Source organism: Pygoscelis adeliae, unplaced genomic scaffold (assembly GCF_000699105.1).
Source record: "Pygoscelis adeliae isolate BGI_AS28 unplaced genomic scaffold, ASM69910v1 Scaffold232, whole genome shotgun sequence".
NCBI classification, from domain to species: domain Eukaryota; kingdom Metazoa; phylum Chordata; class Aves; order Sphenisciformes; family Spheniscidae; genus Pygoscelis; species Pygoscelis adeliae.
In genome coordinates, this window is record NW_008824473.1 from 2,198,508 (window position 1) to 2,222,213 (window position 23,706).

A 23,706-nucleotide genomic window follows, 5' to 3' on the forward strand; every position below is an offset into this window, starting at 1 on the left:
AAAAGACATGTAGATGAGGCGCTTAGGGATATGGTTTAGTGGGCATGGTGGTGTTGGGTTGACGGTTGGACTCGATGATCTTAGAGGTCTCTTCCAACCTTAATGATTCTATGATCCTATGATTCTATGAAAATAGAACAAAAATAGACCATAGAACAGAATAGAACAAAAATGACCATTCCTTTCTAAGAAGGAATGAGTGTTTTGGTGGAAATTATGAAAAAGGTGAATAAATATCATTACACACATCACTACCAGGTATAAATAAGATCACTGAAGTTAGGATTTTGGTTGATTTATCATGGAAGATATATGAAATTAAAGTACGTCTTAGGTAAATAATTTTTACAAATAAAGCATAGAAAATTCTATAGGAAAAGGTAAGAAGTGTTTTAATAGTACACCCACCTGGTTTTGTCAGTCTGAGGAGATTTGATTCAAGAGCACTTAGATTTTCTGTTGCTTTTTCCATTGCAGCTAAATGGGATGTCTTTGCAGAAGTGGTCTGAAATATCCAATACTTATTTATGAAAACTTAGCTTTTACCTAACTAAAACCACCAGGTCAACAGTGGAGTTTAGGTTAGATCCCAAGACTTCTAATTCTATACCTGATAATTTCATCAATACTGTCTTATTTTTCTTTTCAGGTAAAATAAAATGGATGTTCATAGACTTTTTAGTACGGCTTCAAAAACCTGGCCATGATTCATTCTTGATTGATCTCCAAGGGAGTGAGTGGAGTTGCTCTGCCACCAAATAAATTTTTAGGGAAGTCCCACATGCTACTACAACAACATATTTGAACAGATTGTTTGACAAAATATGTTGTTTTCCAGAAAAAATAATATTTTGTAGATTATTTACTGCCTACAGAAATAAAAATCTTCCTCTGGAAAGAAAGTTCCTTTTTTTCACTTCGGTGAAAATGTAATTTTCAGTCAGCCCTACTTGGCTCAAGATACTATATTGTTCCTATGATCTTAGATTCCTTTCTCTTTTTTGGTATGAACCTGGGAGCAGCTAACACAAACTCAGCAATAAACAATGGAGAAAATTTTGTCCTGGATCCTATCAGTGTCCTACAAATTTTCTTACACAAATCCTTCCCTGTAAGCTGATTGACTTTTTGTCCCTCTCTTTAATATATCTCAGTTTCATGCTCACGCTGCTTCCTTTCTTCCTCTCTCATTATTCCTCCTTTCTTACCTCTTTTTCAAATCTCCTCTCCAGTAAAATCTCTTCTAAAATTATTTAAAGAAAAAAACAGACAGAAAAGTATGGAGAATCAACACTTTACTCTGATTCTAAGTTGTAGGAAATCCTCACAACCTGCTGCACCTCTTTGTAATTTAAGTATTAAGGTCTTTGAGGTTGAAAGTTCTTCCTCCATTGAAAAATATTTTTCAGTCTACACAATTCCCAAGTTACTCTCTTATTATGACTCAGTTTGAAGCAGCTGCTACACAGAATGAGAGGCTAAGTTTCTACATTATTTAGGATTTTTTTGCTCTTCTTTACTGATACAATTCTTTAATTATTTTTTCTGTCTAATAAAGCATTATGTGAAGATCAGTTAGGGATGCTTGTATAAATATCTGCAGGATCGTCATGGCTCTGAACTGTAATATTGCTAACCCCTCTCCAGTTCAACAAGATGAGACCCTGTACCCACTGCAATCTGCAACTGGTCTTAACAAAGATGGCTACAATTAAACAGAAGCCTCTCAGCTGTACTTTGGGAAACTCTTATTCTACAAGAAAACTCTTATTCCATAGAATCACTTCTAAAACAAAAAGTTAATAAATGTTGTCTTCAAAATGATAGAATACAGTATTTAGAGAAAAGAAAAAGTAAAAATCAGAGCAATTACTTTAACTTCTTTGTTAGTGTGTATTTCTTCAGTTTTCATAGCTCCTGACAGGCAGGGTGAGGTTGTTGGCGAGGAATCCAACAATTTTTTCCCATAGTTAACAATAATTACTGCTAGTTCATATTCTTTCCATGAACGTAGTACCTATTAAAGAATCATCTGTTATACATTTTTGTTTTGCATAACATGTAATGTTTCATTATTGTCTACTTGTAATTGTCAAAATGCATGAATATTACAAATAGAAATTAATTACTCAATACTTAAGTTTCCTTTCATAAAAAAAACAGGACTATAGACCTGTAAAATAATTGAAATTGCAGGTATGTTGTCTATGTGTTCTGCTTAACCTATTCCTCAGAGAATAGAAAGATTTAACCAGAAGTATCTATTGCTGTGATTGACATTCTCCCTGCTCTTAGGCAATATTGCTATCAAAGAATATAAAGGGTAACTAAATGATCCTCATTTACCTCTCTGGTATTAAGTGCACATTTGAAAATCCCAACTGTATTAGCGAAAGGAGTGGTGAAATTTATTTTTAAAATTATGGAATTTATGAATGAACAGTGTAGGGAGTGTTTTTAGATGGCTTTATCTTCTTTAGATAGAGCTCTAAAGGCCAAAGTGCTTCTACTATATGCAAGGTAACTTCACGTTAGGATGTTTGTCTTTGGGATACAAAATAAGTGTATGGATTACTTAAGGATAAATACAGTTCATGGCCTGACTGTAACTCGACAGAAAACCATATACCATGGATTAATCAAAAGTATTTTCAATTCACTCATTCTGTTTGCTATTCTGTTGAAATGCTATCTGTAAGGAAAAAAACAAATCAGCAGTACAAGCAGACAGTCATTTAGCTGGGGAATCCAACACCAAACAAACACTATATCAAGGTTTCAAGAATCTTAATGGGCTTTATTGGCCTTGATAGCCTCCACCTGGGCCCTCCCCCCATGGGGCCAGGAGCTCCCTTTCAGCTCAGGCCTGAGCCTACAGTCCCTGCCAGCTCCGGTCTCCAGCGTGCTCCAAGCCATGCCTGGGCCTGGCAATGGATCCACTGGTCTGGACACCTGACCCATGGACTGACTCCTCAGCTTGACCTCAGACTGCTCCCATCACAATGGACCAGCCTGCTGGGCTGTGTCTGACCGTAGTTACCCTAACCAGACCTGATCCTGACCTGCAGATTGACTTCCCAGCTTCAGCTCAGACCTGCCTCATCACCACAAACTCACCCGATGATCTGGACTCCTGGTTGAACCTGACTGCCAGGTGCTGCCCTGCCGGCCGTGGCATTGCCCTCGGCTCCTGGCTCCCCAGCCCTCGCTGTGCCCTGACCCTGCCCTCACAGCCATGAAATAATTGATTAATACAAAGGAAATGACAACACTAAGGCTTAAAATACTCATCTTTATAGAAAGAATGAAAACTGGGTCTCCTTGCAGTGCACTTTTAAGGATATTTGACACTGATTTGGTCTTGTGAGGTAAGCACAGAGATCCAGCTCCTATAAAGACCGGTGTGAAGGATCACCAACACAGGGGAATCCCTCAAAGCATCAGCCACAGCTCAGCTTCAGTATGAGCCCTTAGCTGAGGTGTACTCAAAGCTAGAGGAAAGCTGACTTTTTCAGCATCATACATTTATCATGGTGGGTACTTAACTCTAGCCTGTCTCTATACCTGAAGAAAAAAATCCTACTGGTACCACATTTCTCTTTATCGCACTAAATAGATTGAGTATCTGAATCATAAATGTGATCTACGGATATGTATTATGGTTAAAAGTCAAGGTGTTTATGTTCCTGCCAGCATGTGGAACTAAATAGTGTAAAGTCTCTTGTATCTAATTAGCAAATAAGCCAGACATGCTAATCTGATTAAAACTACAAATATGGCCTATTTGCACTAAATAAACATCTAAATTTATACATTACATATAGGCCTTATTGAAAATAGTACTACCTTAAATGTAAAAATACACACAATGATATAAAATACAGATTTCATGTCGTGGACTAACAGTTACAGTCTATTTTCTGAAGAAATGAAAATTCTCAATTCTACTAAAAAGTCAGAATGTCATTATTATATAAAATGTACTGATACAAAGATACTAATAAGTATTTCTATACCTTTACTATTTAAGAGTGCCAGTTCTCTAAGACATCACTCTGAAGGCCAGCTTACTAAATCTTTTTTTCCTCTAGATGACAAGAGCTATATCTTAAACTAAGCTGTAAGCACAATAATACACAACATACCTTTGCTGTATAAAATGAAGTACAAGCTATCATATGCTGAATACTCTCATAACATCCTGCCTGCCTCCTCTGCAAAGTAGCACTTGGAATTTCTTGAAGGACAGCCAAGCACTTAATGAGGATCTGTAAATACAAGGGTTAAATCAAAGTTTGTAGTCTGCAACACACTTAGAGCTTGTACCTCTGTACAGCCTATTGTATTTAATGGTGAACTTTACAAATACTTTGAAATCTAATGGATAGTATGAAATGCTAGCTCTACAAAAGCCAATAATAAAATTTCCATTGAATTTAACGGTGTCAAGATTTCAACCACAGCCCTTTGGAATAAACGACATGTTCACATAGAATCACAGATACTAAATTACAGATACATGATGGATATTTTTGCTGATTTAATTAACATGAAATCAAAGAATGCTTAGTTCAGTGAGATGACATACTCCTAGTAGAGGACTGCTTAAAAATATATTGAGCTGGTCAGAATTTTAAATGAAAGACAAATGTTTCCAGTATGCTTTAAAAATAAAAGACGTTTTTCCCCCATTTTTGTCTATCAGACATGAAAAGGACATGCAACTAAATTATTTTTCCCTTTAATTAGGAAATCTGAAACAGAAGCCATTTCTAGTGGCTAGCTGCGCCTTTAGTAGGTCATCACAGCCAACAACTTCTTAAGCAAGAGGCTATCCCTGCGTGTAAACAGATTTTTTTTTTTTCTAAACACTCCTAAAAACTTCTCAGGACCCTGAGTGCCCCAATAGTCATTCCCTGAGCAGCCTCACTTGGGGCCTCCTCTCACACCTTCTGCCCAGGGGCCCAGGAGTCCCAAGTAAGCTCAGACACAAGCCTTCAGTCCCTGCTTGATCGATGGTACTGTTGTGCTGGTCTTCAGTTCTGTCTCCTGGATGGACCTTGGACCTGTGTTGTAGCCTTGTCTCCAGTCTCTGGCTCCAACTCCTGCAGCTCCCAACTTTTTCTCCTGGATGGACCCTGGGCCAGCCCAATAACTTCACGTTCTCTGGACTCTCAGTGGATCCTCTTACCAACACCCTGCTCTGTCTGCCATGTTCAGATGCTGCTAGTCTGTGCCTTGCCTGCACTGCAGTCACCTCATCCTTCCTCATAGAGCGAACATGCTATTACTGCTGCCGCCTGACAAAACTACCTAATTACAGGAAAAAAGTTGCATGTTTCTCTTGTATCCTTGCTGAATCTACAAAACATGTCTGCTGCTTTGGAAATGGAAGGAAAGAATTCAGGTACTCTGTTTTCAAAGAGAAGGTGCTTGCTTCTGGAAAGGAGCATATGCCTGAAAACGAAAGACTGCATTACCAAAACATTGTATAGCCTTCTTTTTTTAAGCAGAGAGAACTGTGTATGAAGCAAACATTCCAAAAAAAAAAAAGCCATAGGCAAATGCTGCTTTTCTTTCCTCAAAATTGCCATCTGCAAGTAGCATTCAAGAAGAAGTTACATCATAGATTCTACTATAGTTTAAAAATACCAACAAATCATCCCAAAGAAACAATCAATATTCTGCAGTTTCTTTAGCATCTCTGAGAGCAGAATCTGTGCAGCTTACACTGAACATATATGCATTGGGAACACATAAAACCATAAAAGGCTTTTCTCTGAGCAGCTACTAAGAACTCGAAGCCTAGATATTTAGCTCTCCCACTGTACACTCCACTATAAGTTTAATTTTAATCGCTATAACTGCAGGACTTGGATGCCAGCTGCTTTGTCTTAAAATGCTCTCACCTGAACTACTGGCACTGAAGAAATCTTGTGATAAATAATTGGAGCAAGGAGACCATAACATTGTACAACAGACTGCAGGGTGTAATTTGCATCATTCAACCAATTGCTAAGTTCAATTGCCACAGTCATTCTTTTACATTCTGCTAATCTAGCAACCTGTAAAAGAAAAACACATTTTGATTCAAATATGAATTCTGTTGTTTTAAATCATTTGAGAGTGAAAGAAGACAGATGTTATTGCAGTTTAAAAAGCAGTGTAAGCAGCAAATAAGAGTTTAAAAATTAATTTACATTGACACCTGTTAGAAGTATATCAACAAATGCAACATTATTCATGATTCTAAAGGAAACAATTGTTCGTGACCTAATTGTGCCCTCTGAATTTACCCATATAATTTACAAACCCTGGTTAACAACCTCAATCTCCATTCCATGAGGAGCGGAATTTCACATGCTAACCTTTCAGAGTAGGTAAGGGGAGGATAAAAATCCCTTCCTTTCCCTTCCAGTTATCTGCTGCAGTCCTTGCATGGGTGAGCAGATCCAGTAAAGTCATTGAGTGATCGACTGCTCACATTTTTACGAGACAAGTACTTCAGCAAAGAGAGAGTGGAATAGGAATTTAATAATACAGGAGGAAAAGCTTGACTATCCAAATAAAAAATAAAGGTTTTTTGTGTCATTAACATGCCATTATACTATAAGAAAGTCTGAAATAAGACAAAAGAAGCTTAGTGTATTAAAACCATGAAACCCTGTTAGAAGTTCAATATTAATGAAAATGTATGTATTAAACAGTAGAAATGTTTGAAATTAAAAATCCAAGGTGCATCTTAGTAGGACAAAAATAACAGTGATTACACTTATTTCTTAAATTATAGTCTACCACCACTGAAGTCAAGGAAAATCCTTCCTCAGTTGGAATCACTGGGCTTTGGATTAGGCAATAACTGAATCAGAAACCATCTTTTCACCAGGATACAAAATAACCAACAGCTACTAAAATACTTCAGAAAGGAAGACCAGGTAACTCACAGAAAATTAAGTGTTCTGTAAATAGGATTAGAACATTGCAACATTTATCTTGCAATGATAAATAAAGCTGGTCAAAAAGTAAAATCAAATCCAATATATTATTTTAAGCCACACATACTTGTTCCTTATAAAGTATCTCATTGGAACAGATGGAATCACAGAAGAGTGCTCCTTCCATGACATTAATGTCACAGACAGCAAATATATTCCTCAGAAAGAGGTGCAAGGTAATAGAAGAAGTCTGAGATACAGCTTCAAAACGTAACCTACAAAATAAAAAAGCAAAAGAATGGTAAAAGCATGTTAATGATAATTCAGATATTGCATGCCTGAAACTACATTATATTAAAATGCAGTCTTTAATTTTAAAATGATGGACAAAAAGGATTACTGTAGCTACTTCTGGAAATAAGATTTATACATAAAACTGAAAAAACTGGTTAAAATTTCTAACATGAAAAATAAATACAAGGGATAAGACTCCTTTTCAAATTGTTGTCCACCTTCTAGTATCCTAAGACAGCTTTTCCTTAGTTGTTTCACCTAATCCAGTGAAACTTACTTTGAACTTTCTTTGAAAACTTGGGATGCTACAGCTTATTTATTTTAACTGACTTCTTTTACACATTATTTTTCTGTATTCTGACAATGACGCATGCAGTTGTGAAGTCCATTACTAAGTATTAGTAACAGACTCCTTTTCATCACTGATGTCTTGTATTACAAATCTCAAAAGAATCTCTTTTCTTCTGCCTGCTTTTTTGTTTTGTTTTGTTTTTCTTCTCTGGAGGTAGGGGGGCATTTGTCCTTGTTATATTTTTTAAATATTTTTGTTACAGGAAAAATCCTATGATTTTGAAGTATAAGAAATAAATTCCTCCTTGTCCTCGACTGTATTTCCTGAAAGAGACTGAAACTCAAGAAGGAAGATCAAATAGATACATTCACATACTTGACATTACCAAGACATCAGCAGGGCTTCCGGCTGGAAACAAGAGGTTTCCTTTCCTTCCAGCTCCCCCTACCGTCTCTTTAAGTCCTACATACTCTCAAGCTATTCCATCTAATTTCTTAGCTACCGATCAGTAAAACTGAAACTGTCTTATTTCAGATCCAATACTGCAGCTTTGAGACTCTTCCATATTAATTGCAAAAAAAAAAAAATTAGGCTTGGACATAACTGTCAGAAAAGCAAAATCCCTGAAACTGCTTTGCACAGCTATTTAACATTTTCTGTCTTCATTTAATTTATCTGAAAGTAGCTTCATACAAATGTTATCTCTAGAGCTGTATGTGTTTTAAAAAAAAAAAAAAAAAACTGATTAGGAAAAAATTGGGCACATGGGGTCACTGCCAACAGCGACCAGCGATAGATTTAAAACATCCACATACTCATGAAATAGGATGTCTAGTGATTATCTGCCTGCATCAATGCAGTCCACAGACTGCCTGTAAATCCCAAATGCTCTTACGGCATGTAACGTCAAGACCCTTGGTCAATTTGTATGCCAAGTATCAGACACACGGTGGCACTTGAAGGACAGACAGGATACACACCAGTGGTCTGGCTGAGCCCCAAATAACAAGAACTACGCTTAGACACATTACTTTCTCCTGTAACAGGATTCAAAGCACACACAAGCCTACACTACCTGCTTGCATCCGAACAGCATTACCGTGAGAAAACCGTGGGCTCTGATGCAAGTATATGAAAACAATATAGAGAAAATGCTAGCTACATTGTATGTCTCAGAAAAGCTGATTACTGGTTATTCTGTCTATAAAATGGAAATGCAAGTATTCTGAAAAAACTTTTAGGAAATCCCCCTAATATCTATTTCTTGAAACAAAGATCTTTATTTCTTTATTTCTTCTTTAATTCTTGAAACATTCAAGAACTATTAACACACATGCAATAAGGTTGCTTCTTGTCATTATGGTTTCAAGACTAAGCCAGTCTGTTAAACTGAAACAGAGATGCTGCAAACCTTTTTCGTACCTCCTCCACAAGTTTGCCAAAACTTTCCTAATGAAAGAATTAGTCTAAAAAGAATTCCACACTAATGAAGATGATGATTTGTATTCAGCTATACTGGATGTTAATTCATTATCAAATTATAAGCAGTTGACTAACATTTAAAACTATTATTTTTTATTCTACTATTTCATGTCTATTATTTCATACAAGTCTCTCTCTTTTATCTGGGAATTAAGTTTTGATTTATTTTTGCATTTGGCTCTATTGAATTTCAGTGAATGTAACCGCAAAATTTCTAGCTGGGCTTTGTCATCATGAAAAACCTTTAATATTATGGTTGAACATTTGAAATTTATGTATAAATGAATTAATTTTAAATATCTCTTCTAAAGCACTTTAGTATATTCAAAGATTATTGGCAGATTTATATAGCCACCCCAAAACAAAATTAGCAAGCATTTACCCATTTTGGGTGGTGTTCTTGACAAAATTTTCATACTTTCTAAACTCTACTGCTCCCTTAATTGGAAAGTCAAGAACCCAGTACATATTACATATTTTGCATGTGAAAATGCATCACACAGAATTAATAGCCACTTTATAAATGTTTCCCAGTTATCTTAATGAAACAATCATTATAAAAAATTAGGTGTGTAAATACTAGCAGTTCCATAAATTAAAAAAATCCTCTGCTAATTATAAAATGCTATATTTTTATAACACATTTCACACATATTTTTTTCAGAATGTTTTTCATATCGCAAGTCTGAACAAAATTTCACAACCTGGTACTCTTTAAAATAAAATGTGCACATCTATAATTAACTATTATTTTAATTTTGTTTTCGCCAGTTACCTGTTTTCAGATATAGTCAAATTACTACTTGCAGAAATAACAGCTGCATTGGCAGGCAGTGGAGAAGAATTTGAAACAAAATAATCCCACACTGGTGAAAATGCTTCTCTGGCTAATGTATAGTTGCCAGTCTGATAGGCTACCTACAAAAAAAAACAACAACAAAAAAAATTTAGCAAGTTTCCACGTTCATCAAATAACCAAGCCAAATGTGATTATGGTATAATGAAAGGTTTTAACATTCCCCCCCAACATGTAAATTTACCATTTCTGTAAGAATATTCCGACATATTTGAATAAAACACATGTAATAGCAATCTGATTCTACTAATATTAGTTTGCCTTCAGGATTAGCATCAGAGAAGGCAAAAGAGTTTCCTGACTGTTAACCAAGGATCTAACAGCCCTTTGTGGAGTACTTTACAGGTATTGTGCTGCAGGTTTTGAAGGCATATTATTTCATCTAGGTTCATTTTACTTTTGCTAATACTGCAGAATGCCCTGCTGCTCCGGATAATGGGATGTAAACGGAGCCGCACAAGTAGGCATAAATTTATGTGGATACTTCTTACTCTGGAAGATTTTAGGAAATCTTCTAACTGTTCCCCATGATCTGATCTATAGGGCTAGACAATTTCACTTTTCTCCCTACCACAATCTGTTTTAAATTTTCTTTATGAAGAATACAGAAAATTATGATAAAGCTCTGACAGAGCCTTTGTGGTCTTCCACAAGACACTACAAAAATAATTTCAATGTGAAAATGGTTGGATTTGATACCTGGTAAATTCAATCATATTTTTCATCCCATACTGTAATGACTAATAAGATGATTTCTAGCACTTGGTCTCAATCACAAAAATAAAAAAATAAATTATAAAAAAGAAGAAAGGAGTTAAATGCACACTGAAAAACAGGAACAGGGATAAGAAAACTAGCTGAGAGATATCTTTCCCCTTAAACTGGAATTTCCAATAATTTTGAATTACGAATTGAGTTACTCAAATATACCATTTGTTATGTTAAAATTGTGATTTGTGCTTATAAAGCTTTTGGCAAGAAGGTCTTAAGTTTTTACCAGAAGAAGTTTTAGAGCTACCAGTGAGAACAAGTAATTACAACCAAATTAAAGTATGTGTTTATTATCAAAGGCTCTAACCCTACCTGAGTTAGATAGGCTCGAACAGTAGTAGCAGAAATAGGTGGATAAGCAAGGATTGGTTTAGTCGTTTCTCCAATGGCATCACCAATAAGTTTTCCATCAGAAGAATATGCTGCGACTGCAAATATGTATTTCTCATTGGGATCTAAGCCTTTTATTTCCAAGAGGCTTTTCCCATCAGCTGGTATCTATCAATAAAAGTATTTTCTAGTTACACCAACTGTACATAACAAAAACAAATCTCAATTTCTAAACTTTTATTGTTAAATAAATTATTTAACAGTCTTGGATACAATCAAAGTACAACCTAGATTAACAGACATGTCATATTTCCACGTAATATTAGGTTCTTGAAGACAATGAGAAAACAATGAAATGACAGGGGAAAAAAGTACCCATTTTCTCTGGAATGCAGTTGAGTATACAGAGTACATAACCTAAGAAAACAGTTAAGTACCAGGACCTGGAGTTTCTCTAAGACATTTTTGTCCATTTGCACATTCACACTGTGAGTGTGCACGCTTGCAGTCATTGAGCTGGAAACATTCTGGCCCCGAGCTGTGCTTCCAGAGAAAGAGCATATTAGCTCTCCTCCATACATGCCACGTGCATGTATTAGATATGGGCAGAGGATGTCTCAGGTCCTCTCAGCACCATTAACAGGACTTTGGAGTTTGTGAAACAAACAACATGTTTTCAAGATCTTCTCTTCATTTTTCCTTCAAGTAATTGTCCACCTGCACTTTAACATCACGGCTCACTCCTAACAGGCCTTTCCACCTTCCCCTCCATAACCAGGACAACTTACACAAAGGAAAGTTTTAGGGTCTTGAAACAGCAAACAACTGACACAGTGACTAAAGCACAACATGAGAAACAAGATCATTGTAATGTATCATCAACACAGTGCTCTTATTCACATACTGTCTGGCCTTCATAAGGAGACCTCTGAACAACAGAAATCCCTTCAAATGCTGGGGCTGAATCCTGAACCAGCAGACCAGAAATTAGTGTAAGACAGTCTAAAGGGATACTACATCCCTTTAGAGCAAGCTTTTCTCATGTTGATAAGTTGATATGGTGCCACCACCAAGAATGCTAAACCTTTTCCATGGAGCAGGCAGATAGTGACTTTGCCTGCAGATCAGCATTTTGCAAAAGCATATCCTAAAGCAACCAGAAGTTCCATTGCTGAGACATATGGTTAACCTTAGGTCTGTGCATCTCTAGTGCCTGCCAGAGCTAAGACAGTCAGTGGCTTGGATGGACTGCAGCAAGTTCACAGAAAGACAGCAAGCAGTGGGGTGACAGTCTCCAATGAAACACTTAATTCACCTGGAGCAGGATAGTATATTGAAATTAGCTCACTGGACATTGCAGGAAGCTTGATTCTCTGGATTTGATAATAAGAATATCAAGAATAACATCAAAGCCTCTACTGCCAGCAGCTACACACACCTTCTCTTTTTATACACTTTCCTTTTTAGGGAGGATATAGGGGGAACAGGCGCAAAGGGAAAGATTTCCTCTCCATCACCAAAGACAAGTCTATCAGTGTTATTACAGAGCTTGCTCACAAAACCAGGAAATCTAGAAGCATTGGGCAAAAGAGGTTGAGATCATTTTTCTGTCACAATGCAAAACAGAGACCTGCCCTGCAAAGAACAGAATTCTTAATGAAGATTTCCAGACATAAAAATGATCGCTCAGATCTGAGACTACAGTAAAATTTGCTGAAGAGAATGTGCTGAAGCCTTTTTGCCCCTTTCTTAAAACCCAGGATGCAGAGTATTTGGATGGATCACGGTCGTCATTCAGGTGGACAGTGTAATAGCATGCATAAGTAAGTGAAAAACAGAACTCTGTGCAGTCCGTGCAGGAACATCAGAGTGTGATCCAAAGGAAAACACTACACTAACACAAAACAAAAAAACCCAAAACAAATTCAGAAAATAAAACATCAAATTGTAATGAAGGAATAATATAAAAGAGTACTGACACAGTCACATGATCAGTCATAAGTAATCAAAGATGTGTGGGATGATTTGTCATACCACATGTTCACAGCATGAAAGGGAAAGCGCATGAACCTAGAAGTCAATCATGTCTGAACATGAAGGTTATTATCATGTTGCCAGAATTAAGTAAGGTAAGGTCTTGTTAAGAAGAAATAGTTGATAGAAGTTACACAATTAAGAAAAATATTAAACTTTATATCTATTTAGAATTTCTCTTTTTTTGAATCCCTGGAAAGAGTAGTGTCTGAGGCACACTCTATAAATACATCATATACTTTCTTTTCCTTTTGTACTTCTTAGAAGTTGCTCAAAAAACAGAGTTATAACAGAAAGGACTGAGACTTGTCTAACATGAAGCTTTTGAATCATTTAATTCATTATTCAAAAAAGGTTCCTAGAATTTTTTTTGGTTTTTGGTATGCCTTCAGCCTAGCAAAATTTCAATTGCTTAAAATAAAGATCAAAAGGTTTGCCAAAGGCTTGGCCAGTTACCGGATTAAAAAAAGATGTCAGATGATGTCAGATGTATACATTTAGAAAGTTGTTTTTTTTAAAGGAAGAGAGAATGACCTAAAGGAGTTTTAACTCTGTCTTACCTCTTCTCCTGCATTTGGAAGTTTATTGTTATTTAACCTTACTTTCATATTACTTCCTCCTGCTACACAGCCCAAAATACTGTACCATGAAACCTTTGAAGAAAATGAGAACAAAATGAGTTAATACATAATAGTATTTCCAACCTTTGCGTAATGTGGAATGTACTAATTTTGTGAAAACAATCTCTGAAAAAAAAACCTTAGTTATAAAAATGTATAGTCTAACTACACTAGAAACATTAATTAATTGATTTAGCTGAAGAACTAGATAGACTACAATGGCAATAAAAGCAGATGATTCTCCATTATCCCATCTCCTACCTTGAGCTACCCTATACCTCAAACCTATCCCAAAGCATAAACTCTGTAGGTCATCCTGTAGATTTAAAGTCATCTAGATCCCTTATTTGATCCTTGCAATGGTATTCTTCTAAAGTTGACATCAGGTTCTGATTCAGCAAACTACTTGAGGACAGATCCTTAAAAGCAGGCAACAGAAATGCAGATATGAAGTAATGCACTAATATTTTCTAAATAAGCCATGTTCTTAGTTCCTATTGAAATCAATGCTCTTTTAATGCCATCAAGCTGCTGATGATCTCATTGGGCATATCATCTACACTTTTCAGTATCTTTAACCAAGGAAGAATGTGAGCATGCATTCCTGGATCAGTGCTCAGCCGTGTCCACTGAGATCAAACATGGAAATTAATTTTGATTTCATCTCTGCAGAACTGGGCAGATGGATTTCAGTAAGTTATGCATCTGATGAAGTTCTCTTGCATTAAACTTCTTCTACTAAAAACTGTACGAAGTCTATTTACTTTCAGTAGACATTTAAACAGGCCTGAGGTTTGGCAGATGAGGTCATTTTTCAACATATAAAAATTCTGTGCAGCTAAAATGTTCATTTTTCTTGTAATACACATAATTTGTCTTGCAATGAATCCTGACTGTCTTTCAGAAGGCGATATTGAAATAGAGGAGGTTATTTTCAGCAAGTGAGCAACTTTAAGATCAGGAAATTTTAGAGATACTTTGACTTCTAGTACAAGAACTATACATGTCTAATTAAATCCTAAGTATCCATTTCCAATTAATAAGTTCTTCATAAACAATACCTTTCATGTCCACTCAACAGCTATGCGTATCTTTCGAAAAGAAATTCTAGGATATCTGGGCTCAAATTAGAAGAATAATAATCACATTGCACCACCTAGTGGCCCAATATGTTACATTCACTCTCCTGTATCAAACGAAGTATTAACACATACTAAACCAGATGAACTACCAGACTTTAAAGAATTTATTTTTATGTTCATTAGGGATAAAAAGGAAGAACTTTTTCCTCATTAATTTCTTTGAAATTCACTAATCAAACTGCAATAAAACTGCAAGTTATAAAACAACTGTTCACAGAAACATTCTTACCACTATTAAAAAGAGTTGAGTTTCTACTGGTTTTATACAAATTGTTATTTTGAAGAAGCTTGCAAAGTCACTATAAAAATTTCTCTCTCAAGAAGACTGCAGCTAGTGAATTCTTCATACCTAAATTCTTCAGCCTGTTTGAACCCTTTCTGGACATATGAAGGAGAATAAGGTGATTTAGAACAGTCAGCATGGATTTACCAATGGCAAATGATGGCTCACCGCCATGATTGGCCTCTGTGACAAAATGATTTGCAGAAGAGGGGGGGGGAGTAGATGCCATTTACCTCGACCTTGGCATGGCATTTTTTTCAACACTGTCTCCCAGTATTCTTATATCCAAGTTAGGATGATACGGTATGGGGGGTGTGAACAGATAAATGGGTAAAACAATGGTTAGAAGGTCAGACTCAGAGAGTAGTTGTTAATGGTTCGTACTCTACCTGGAGGGTGGTAACATGTGGAGCACTGCAGGGGACTATCCTGGGACCTGTCCTGTTTAATATCTTCAGCAATGACCTGAGGAAAAAAGTGAGCACACACCCACCAGGTTTGCAGATGATGCCAAACTGAGGGAAACAGTTGATATTGTTGAGTGCGGGATTGCTAATCAGAGGGACCTAGAGAGCCCAGAGGAATGGGCCAAGAGGAACCTCATGAAATTTAACAAGGACAAATGCAAAGTCTTGCACCTGGGAAGGAAGAATCCCTCTCAAGGATACAGGCTGGGGACTGATGGGCTGGGGAGCAGCACTGAAAACATCTGGGGGTCATGTTAGACAGCAAGATGAACATGAGCTAGCAGTGTGCCATGGCAGCAAAGCAGCCTAAAAGCATCTTGAACTGTATTAGCAGATGTACAGTTAGGAGATTGAGGAACATGATTATCCCCCTCTGCTCAGTACTCATTAGACTACATCTAGATACCACAGCCAGTTTCCCTCCTGCCCCCGATCATTCTAACAAGAAATGTTGAACAACTAGAGTGATTACAGCAGAGAACCACTGAGATGGTCGGGAGCTGGAGCACTAGCCCTGTGAGAAGAGGCTGAGAGAGCTGGGCTTATTCATCCTGGAGAAGAGGTTGCTTCAAGGGACCTACCAGGAGCCCTTGAGTGCCTCCAAGCAAGTGATGAAGAATATATAGCCAGGCTTTTCGTAGTAGTGCATGGTAGGAGGATGAAAAACAATAGACCTAAATTGAAGGAAGAGAGATTCCAACTGTACATAAGGAAAAAAGTTTTCCCCATGAACAGGTTGCCCTGTTGGAGCAGGTTGCCCAGAGAAGCTGTTCAGTCTCTATCTTTGGAGGTTTTCAGAACTGGCTGGATAAAGCCCTGAGCAACCTGGCCTAATCTCACAGCCAACCCTACTTTGAGCAGAAGGTTAGACTAGAGAACTCTCCTAAAATCCCTTATGATCTGAGTAGTTCTGCGATTCTACGCGTTCAACAGAAGGTAGATTTTTCCACCTGAACTATGGCACTTCAGCACTTCATTAACAGAGGCTTCAGCATGATACTTTCTTGCATCACATAATGCAACAGCCTTGCATCTCTCCAGAGGGTAACTAGGGGTATGTAGCCCCTAAGCAAAAGAATGAGCTTTTGACAAGTAGAATAAGTGGTATACAACAGAAACACCAAGGAACATGCTGCATGAGATGAAGAAAGTTTCATGCAAATGTGAAGATCAAAACAGTGAGTCACAATTCACTCACGGGGGGGGAAAAAGCATACTTAATTAAGTCAGAATAACATAATCTTCTCAAGAACAACAGAGAAAATTGTGATGATATAGCACTGTTGAAACAACTTTTGCTCTCTTGTGTATTGTTTAATTATTTCTTACATAGTCATCATGAAAAACATTACCTGAACATCTGAAGAGAACGGGGCTGGTTTAAATGTCATGGAGCAATGTGATCTAGAAAGTAACAGAGGAGGAGGAGGAGTCCTGCTTTTTTTCTTGCTGCTCATAGCTTCTTTGAGACTGTGATACAAAGCATTTTGTTCAGCTTCAACTTGCTCAATTAATGTTAGTGCTTCCTATGATTTAAATTAAAACAAAAGGGAAAAACTATTAAAACGTAACAATCAGACAGATTTAACACTTACAAATGGTTTTCAAAATGATCGTATAAAAAATTCACTGCTATGTAGAAAACTTTTTATAGATTTTTCATATGATCTTACATCCTAAATTAGGATGAATGGTACTTTGTGTAAGCCTTACATATACAGATTAATTCCACAATGTACAATAAAGGGAATGCAGGATTGCATACGAAAAAGGCAGGGCTGAGGCATATACAATTTTGGAAGAACCTATAGGAAAAAAGAGACTGATCACAAATAATGTTGATTAGCAATTAGTGGCAACCAGTGATTAGCTCCAACAAGAAACAAAAAAGATATCAACTCTTATTTAGGAGAGAGTTGGAGACCTAATCTGAGGAATTTCTGAAGGAGCTGTGGAAGTGGTCAGACTGATTTTCTGTACTCCAGAATTAGAGAAAAGAAATAAAGTCCAGAAATAAAGAAAAGGGAGGAGAACACAAGCCTGGAAAAAGTAGGGCTAGGCCACTTCCCCTGGTTAGCTGGAGAGAGCTGAGAGCTGATTGACAGTCTGTTAGTGTCTCCCAAAAATGTGGGGTCCTGCTGCACATAGTGATTAGGTAGCCATTTAGTTGGTGATCAGGGTACATTTTTTTCTTACTGGACTGAATGACAAATTGGTAGGTTTCTTCACCTTGTTTGCATTGTCAGGATAAGAGAAACTTAACTTGGAAACTTAATGTTAAAAACTTAGTACTTTTATATCTTTACTTGTGGCAGCTGTCCAGTGCAAATCAAAGCCAAAAAGGCCAGCTCCCAGAGATGAAGAGATCGGGGATGTCTTGGACAAATTACATTCTTTTGGGAGAATAGAGAGCTGATATATTCCTATAGCTAGGGTTTTTATTTGAAATCTTCTAGTACCATATACTGGACCAAGGATTTAGGCTGAACTGAGTCTGAAAGATCAACTGAAAAAGAAAATCCCAAGTTATTGGTTATTCAGTGACAGTCCTATAATCTTGCACCTTAACAGTTCCTTGTTTATGTCCTCATACATTTATAAGGCTGTAAGAACAACCATACCAGGTCAGATCGCAGATTGAATAAGCCTTGTATCTCATGTCCAAAAATGACCAAAAACTAGCCACAGATTTGTAGTTAAATGGGAAGCTAAGATTTAATAAAGGCTTAATCACATCACATAGCTCATCATTTGCACAGCCCCTCACTTCACCCTACTCCCTCCCCCTTTAGATTAGGGTTGCATCCACCCTAGTGAGAAATGTTTAAGGAAGAATATAAGATAAAGAACAAGATATGCTCACACAACCATTCAACTTTTGCAATAGGTTATTAGAAACTTCATATTGCTTCCTAAAATTATACTTCTTTATGGTAAGCTGTACTATGATACAATTTTTAATTAAAAGAATCACAGACTCATTCTTCTCTGCAGACATATTTCTTATTAGTGCAAAGATGGAACTTCTCCCAGGTTGGATAGTGTCGCGAATGAGAGTGTAATGTGTGACCTATACTTCATTAATTGTAGAACTTGGAATATAATAAATGTGGCAGTGTTGCAAGAGGAGAAAGAATAATGTTATGGCTGAGGAAGCCAAATGTCACTATAGAAAAACACATTTTATCCCTGCCTCTGCCACAGACTTGCACTGTGTTATTAGCTTAATCACATTAATTCAATTTTACAGCTGGCCAACAAGAACTACCAGTGTACCCAATTCTGCAAAGACTTGGATGTCCAACTAGACATATAGGACATGAAGGAAGAATGAAACAACTGTGAGAGAAATTAAAAAAAATGAAGGGTACACAGTAGCTCAAGTAGTTAAGCAGTGTGATATAGATGAGTATACACATATGACTCAGAAGCTTCCATACCTGTCTGGTGGTTTACTGCATGAGAAAAGGTTATTTGTATGTTTCTCCAAAAAAATAAACTGCTTTCCTATTTTGCAGCGTAATAAGAACAGACATATCATATTGTGCTGAGTACAGTAGAAAAGACCAGAAGATACGAGTAATTCTATATAGACCTCTTGGATGGTCTACGATAAAAAAGGCAAAATCCTCTACACAGAGGCATGAAAATAAAGGTATGGATTTGCTGTTCATGAAGTGAGCACCATCCACCTCAAGGCAGAAAATTAATTGAGCATATAATTAAATATTTCATCATAGTACAAATATCAAAGAAGATCATGCTAAGTTTGTCCAGGCAAAGTTAACTCTGACATTTTCTGGCAGCTGGCTGCAAATATATTATATTATTTTACCTACATCTTTCTCTGTGAAAAGTGCACAGAAGTAAAATATAGTGAAGGACAGTGTAAGGCCTTTGCAAATGCTTGTTTGGGATAACCACACATTTCTTGGGAATTGCTTGTAAGTCTTCATTGGTGACTATAGTTACAACTTTCATACCATATCACTACATCTTATATTCATAAATGCCATATATTTTCCAAATATATGAGAGAGAGACTTTTAGTGTATGTCTTTTCTGATCCAATTTTTGCATTCTTCTGACATGAAAGATATGTGTGTTAATTATCATGCTTCCAAATTCGTAGCACTTAAAAGAAAAACACTTTCTAGTAACTTCTTGTTTAAAATACTTTTTCATATATTATATAGTGAGAATTGCAGATTCTGTTATCTGTTGTACAGGCTATAAAGAAATTTTATGCCCCACTGATCAGAAGGCAATTTTCATGGACAGATGCTAGTACAAAGCTCAATGGAAAGATTCCCGTTGACTTCAAAAGACTTCGAAATGAGCCCATGAAGAACCTACTTTTAGCCTCAATAAATTCCAAAATCTCTAACTTCTAAACTGTTTATTTAATAGGCATAAAATAAAGTCCATGTCATCATCACCAGCCAAAGTAATCTAAGACAACTTACAGATCTTAGAAAAAGAAGGATGTTGAAGGTTAAAATGGGGAGAAGGAAACCTGCATGGCATTTTGGCAAGGCATAGGTTCATAATTGCAAAGTCTAGGTGATTAAGTGTAGAAAGAAAGATCATATCTTTCAGGTTTCCTGTGTGCACAAAATTTGGGGATGAGCTCTTTCCTTGTTTTAAGTCACTTTCTTCCTTCATCGTAATGAAACTTCTCAGGGAAAATTTCACAACAGAAGTTAAAAACACCCAATGTCCCTCAAGTTCCTTCCATTTTTCTTCTTTTTGTAAGAAGGAGTAATCCAAGTCTTAATTATAAAGAACATGAAAAACTGTGATAATGATAAAGAATTTCTACCATATTTTTTTATTACCTCCAGTAGCTGCCTCTGGGAAGAAGTGGTTAACTCTTCAGGGAACTTCTGTGCAGCCTTTTGCATCAAAAAGATTGCTCTGGATAGCTTATTCTTTCTTATCTTTCTCATTATGAGTGCCTCTGTAAAATAGATATTTTAAGACATTTATAAAACAGCAGCAATAATTTATTATACTTCTAGAATCTTAATTAATAAGCCTTACCTGTTAAATAATGGAAATCTTTAATATTCTTCACATGAGACTTGCTAGACTTAAGACTGTCATCCTTCTGAGAACCTATGTGGGAAGGAAATCCTGAGTTACTCATTCTCAGAGTGCTATCAAGAAAATTTCAGTGAGAAGGCTTAATACGTAGTTTTGTAGTAAAGCTCTGCTCCATCTCATGTTCTTTTCTTTGGTTCAAAGAGAATTTCTTGGACTGATCATGCCACTAAAAATATTCCACCCTCATGCTCTAAAACATCTTTAGTAGTTCTACTAAATCACAGGAAAAGAGGAATCTTGTTTGATCATAGGGAGCAGTGCACAGGGGAGCTCTGCAGTGTCAACTAATACTAGTTTTTAATTTTAAAAAAAAAGCACCAGGAATGGGAAACCAAGTAGAGTTTTTTCAGAAGGCATTTAGCAAGAGTGGGATATCTGCTGACTGGGAAGAGATAAGGACAATTTCACAGTAGAAATTCAGATTACAAAGAGCATTGAATAAAATATTCAAGTCATTCTCTAGAGAGAAAATTAGCAGTACAGAAAAAATATTTCTGCAGAGCATCCCCCAAGTCTCCCTTACTGACACTGTAACAGTTAATATTACAGTGGAAATACCACAACAAACTGTCTAGGAATCCAATCCAGTAGTTGTTAGCAAAGTTTAACTCCCATTGGTTGAGTAGAGGTTAGAGACTAGTATCATGTGGTAAATCTAAATTCTGCAAATTCAGTACATTATTTCTGTCTGTATGTGGCATACAAACTGCCCAACATCAGCTCCTCTTCAGAAAGTAGACACTCCTTTATTTCTTAGTATTACAAAATATATTAACAGAGGACTCTGTTAAATCAAGCTATGAAGATCATTTAGCTTTACTGAAACGTACCTTGTGCTATTTTAAGAAGTTTCACAGCTACTCGATGTTGGGCCTGAACGAGCTCCAAGTGTAAATCCATTATAAAAGCATTACCTGTTCCTGTCTTATCATTGCCACATCCCAAAACAGAATTCAAATTCTGATCATTTGAGTCCACCTAATAAATAGGAAGTGGCAATTAAGCAAACACAAGCTTTTATTACTTAGCTTACTGCATTTATCTTGACATCGATATTATTATTTCAGTAAATTGACAAACACTGAAATTTGTCATATCTGTGTAATACGCAGTCATTCAAGAAAGCATGGAAGGAAGGAGAATTTCTAGACAGAGAAAGCATGGATAATGGACAAAGAAAACTAGACAAGACCTGAGAATCAATAAGAAACTGGATTAATAATAAATATGAAACTGCAGAAAAAATTGTTTTATTGTGTTAACAGTCCACAAAACAAAGATTATATTGGTGTAGAATGATAATATTTAGAAAATCTGAACTCCCCTCAACAGCAAAAATTAATTTTAATAATAAACAGTTGCAAGCAATAAATATGAAAAGGGTTTCTGCTTTTATTTTATAGGAGAAAGCTACAAAAGAATTATTTCCAAAAGAAAATGGCAAAGAAAACTTAAAAGAGTTTATAGTTTATTACTGAAAGAGAAAAATGCTATTTCTACTACACAGAGATTTATTTTTTCTATTCTCTTCTTACACGGAGCAGGAAGATGAGGTACATTGGATAATGCTAAGATTTCTAAGTATGAAGAAAATCAGAGTTTTGTGTCATCAAAATCCAATACATTATTTATAGATTTTGTTGCAGGGTAGCTTTTTGCAGACTTTACCTTTGTACAGCAGTTGTCAAATATCGACTTTCCATCTGGTAGAAGTGTCATTAAGCGAGATGTGTTCATTCCATTAATTGCTTTTTCAAGACTTTCATAAGCAACTTGTAATTGTTCTGTAGGGCTTTTCTGAAATGAAAACACATAGAAACATGTTTTATTAGATAACAGCATTAAAAGCTATATTATGGACTATCAAAAGCAAAGTGCTATTATTTTTAGCTGTTGCAGTTTAAACTCTGTCAAATAATTTTTACATAGGCACAGCTCCCCATGCTTTCATATACTAATATCTATGTTTTAAATTTCAAGTCATTTTAATTAATTTAGGACTGATTTCCTTCAGCTCTCAAAAAACAATTTACTAACTCAAAGAGTGAGCTTATAGCAGAATGAAACTGGACATAGAGAATTACGTTGACAAACACAGTATTTTTCACAAGCAGTTTTTCAATGTTCCATTAGATGCTGTTAAGAAAACACTAATTTTTCAGAAACCAACACTTTTAAGTAGACTATCACTGAATTAAAACTTCTCCATGTGTGTAAGCATTAAGACATTGCCAAAATTCCTGAATCCTCAGACTAATGTATGCCTTTTCTTCTTAATATCTTTTAGTAAGTAATTTTGAACTATTTGATTGGACACTTCTGCAAAGTGCTGAGCACTGAACACACTGACCAAAGCAAGGACACTCAGGATGTTCCATCTGTTCCACACCACCCTTACAAAAACAAACAAAGGAAAGCACAACCCTAAATATTTCCCTAAATGAAGCAAGGACTAAAGTTTGTATCTTTGTATCTTTAAAAAATGCGCTATTAAACCATTTAAAGCTGGTACTATACATTGGCATAAAAAAGAGTGTACAGTGGAAATCAGTATGATCATGCTGTAAAAAAAGTTTCAACTAAAACTTCTTCCATATCACAGATTACTATAAAAGGCTACAGGAAATTTTTCAGATTTTATTTCATTTGAAAATATATCTTTTCTTTTTTCCTCTGCACTAGCATGATTGTGTGAAACTTTTCAACTTTATAAAACTAAACACAAAATTGTATGAAAAGCTTCAAGCAGAAATAAGTGTTCTTATGCTATTAAAAAATGCTGTATTAATGAAAATGAACTAGACGTTACCATCAGTATTTCAGGAATATCATAGCTTTCATCCAGCGAGAGAGAGGCACTTCTTTTTCCTTTTTTATAGGAAGAAAATCAGAAAGTGAAAATGAAATATACTCAGAAAATTTTAGTACCATTTGATTAGCTCTACTACCAACTTAAGAGTCTGGCAATAATTCAGTTCTTCAGTACTTGACTATGAGAGGTAATTATATTGTTTCTTGAAAAGCTTTTCAGGGTTTAAACACAATAGCTACCTATGTACAATTACACTAATTCAGTATATGATTATCCAATAAT

General features: G+C 36.0%; 1 protein-coding gene across 1 annotated transcript in view; it reads right to left on the bottom strand.

Annotated features, from left to right (window-relative positions):
• Positions 1-23,706, bottom strand: part of CFAP54 (cilia and flagella associated 54) — a 159,883-nt gene that overhangs the window by 63,096 nt on the left and 73,081 nt on the right. Inside the window, exons 12-23 of the mRNA XM_009321347.1 lie at positions 23,422-23,480; positions 22,281-22,409; positions 21,443-21,590; positions 20,550-20,624; positions 17,966-18,012; positions 16,859-17,032; positions 13,555-13,647; positions 10,943-11,128; positions 9,779-9,921; positions 7,063-7,210; positions 5,910-6,065; positions 4,146-4,268 (exon numbers count right to left, since the gene is read on the bottom strand). Coding sequence (XP_009319622.1) covers positions 4,146-4,268; positions 5,910-6,065; positions 7,063-7,210; positions 9,779-9,921; positions 10,943-11,128; positions 13,555-13,647; positions 16,859-17,032; positions 17,966-18,012; positions 20,550-20,624; positions 21,443-21,590; positions 22,281-22,409; positions 23,422-23,480 — 1,481 coding nt within the window. The remainder of the gene's footprint in view (positions 1-4,145; positions 4,269-5,909; positions 6,066-7,062; positions 7,211-9,778; positions 9,922-10,942; positions 11,129-13,554; positions 13,648-16,858; positions 17,033-17,965; positions 18,013-20,549; positions 20,625-21,442; positions 21,591-22,280; positions 22,410-23,421; positions 23,481-23,706) is intronic.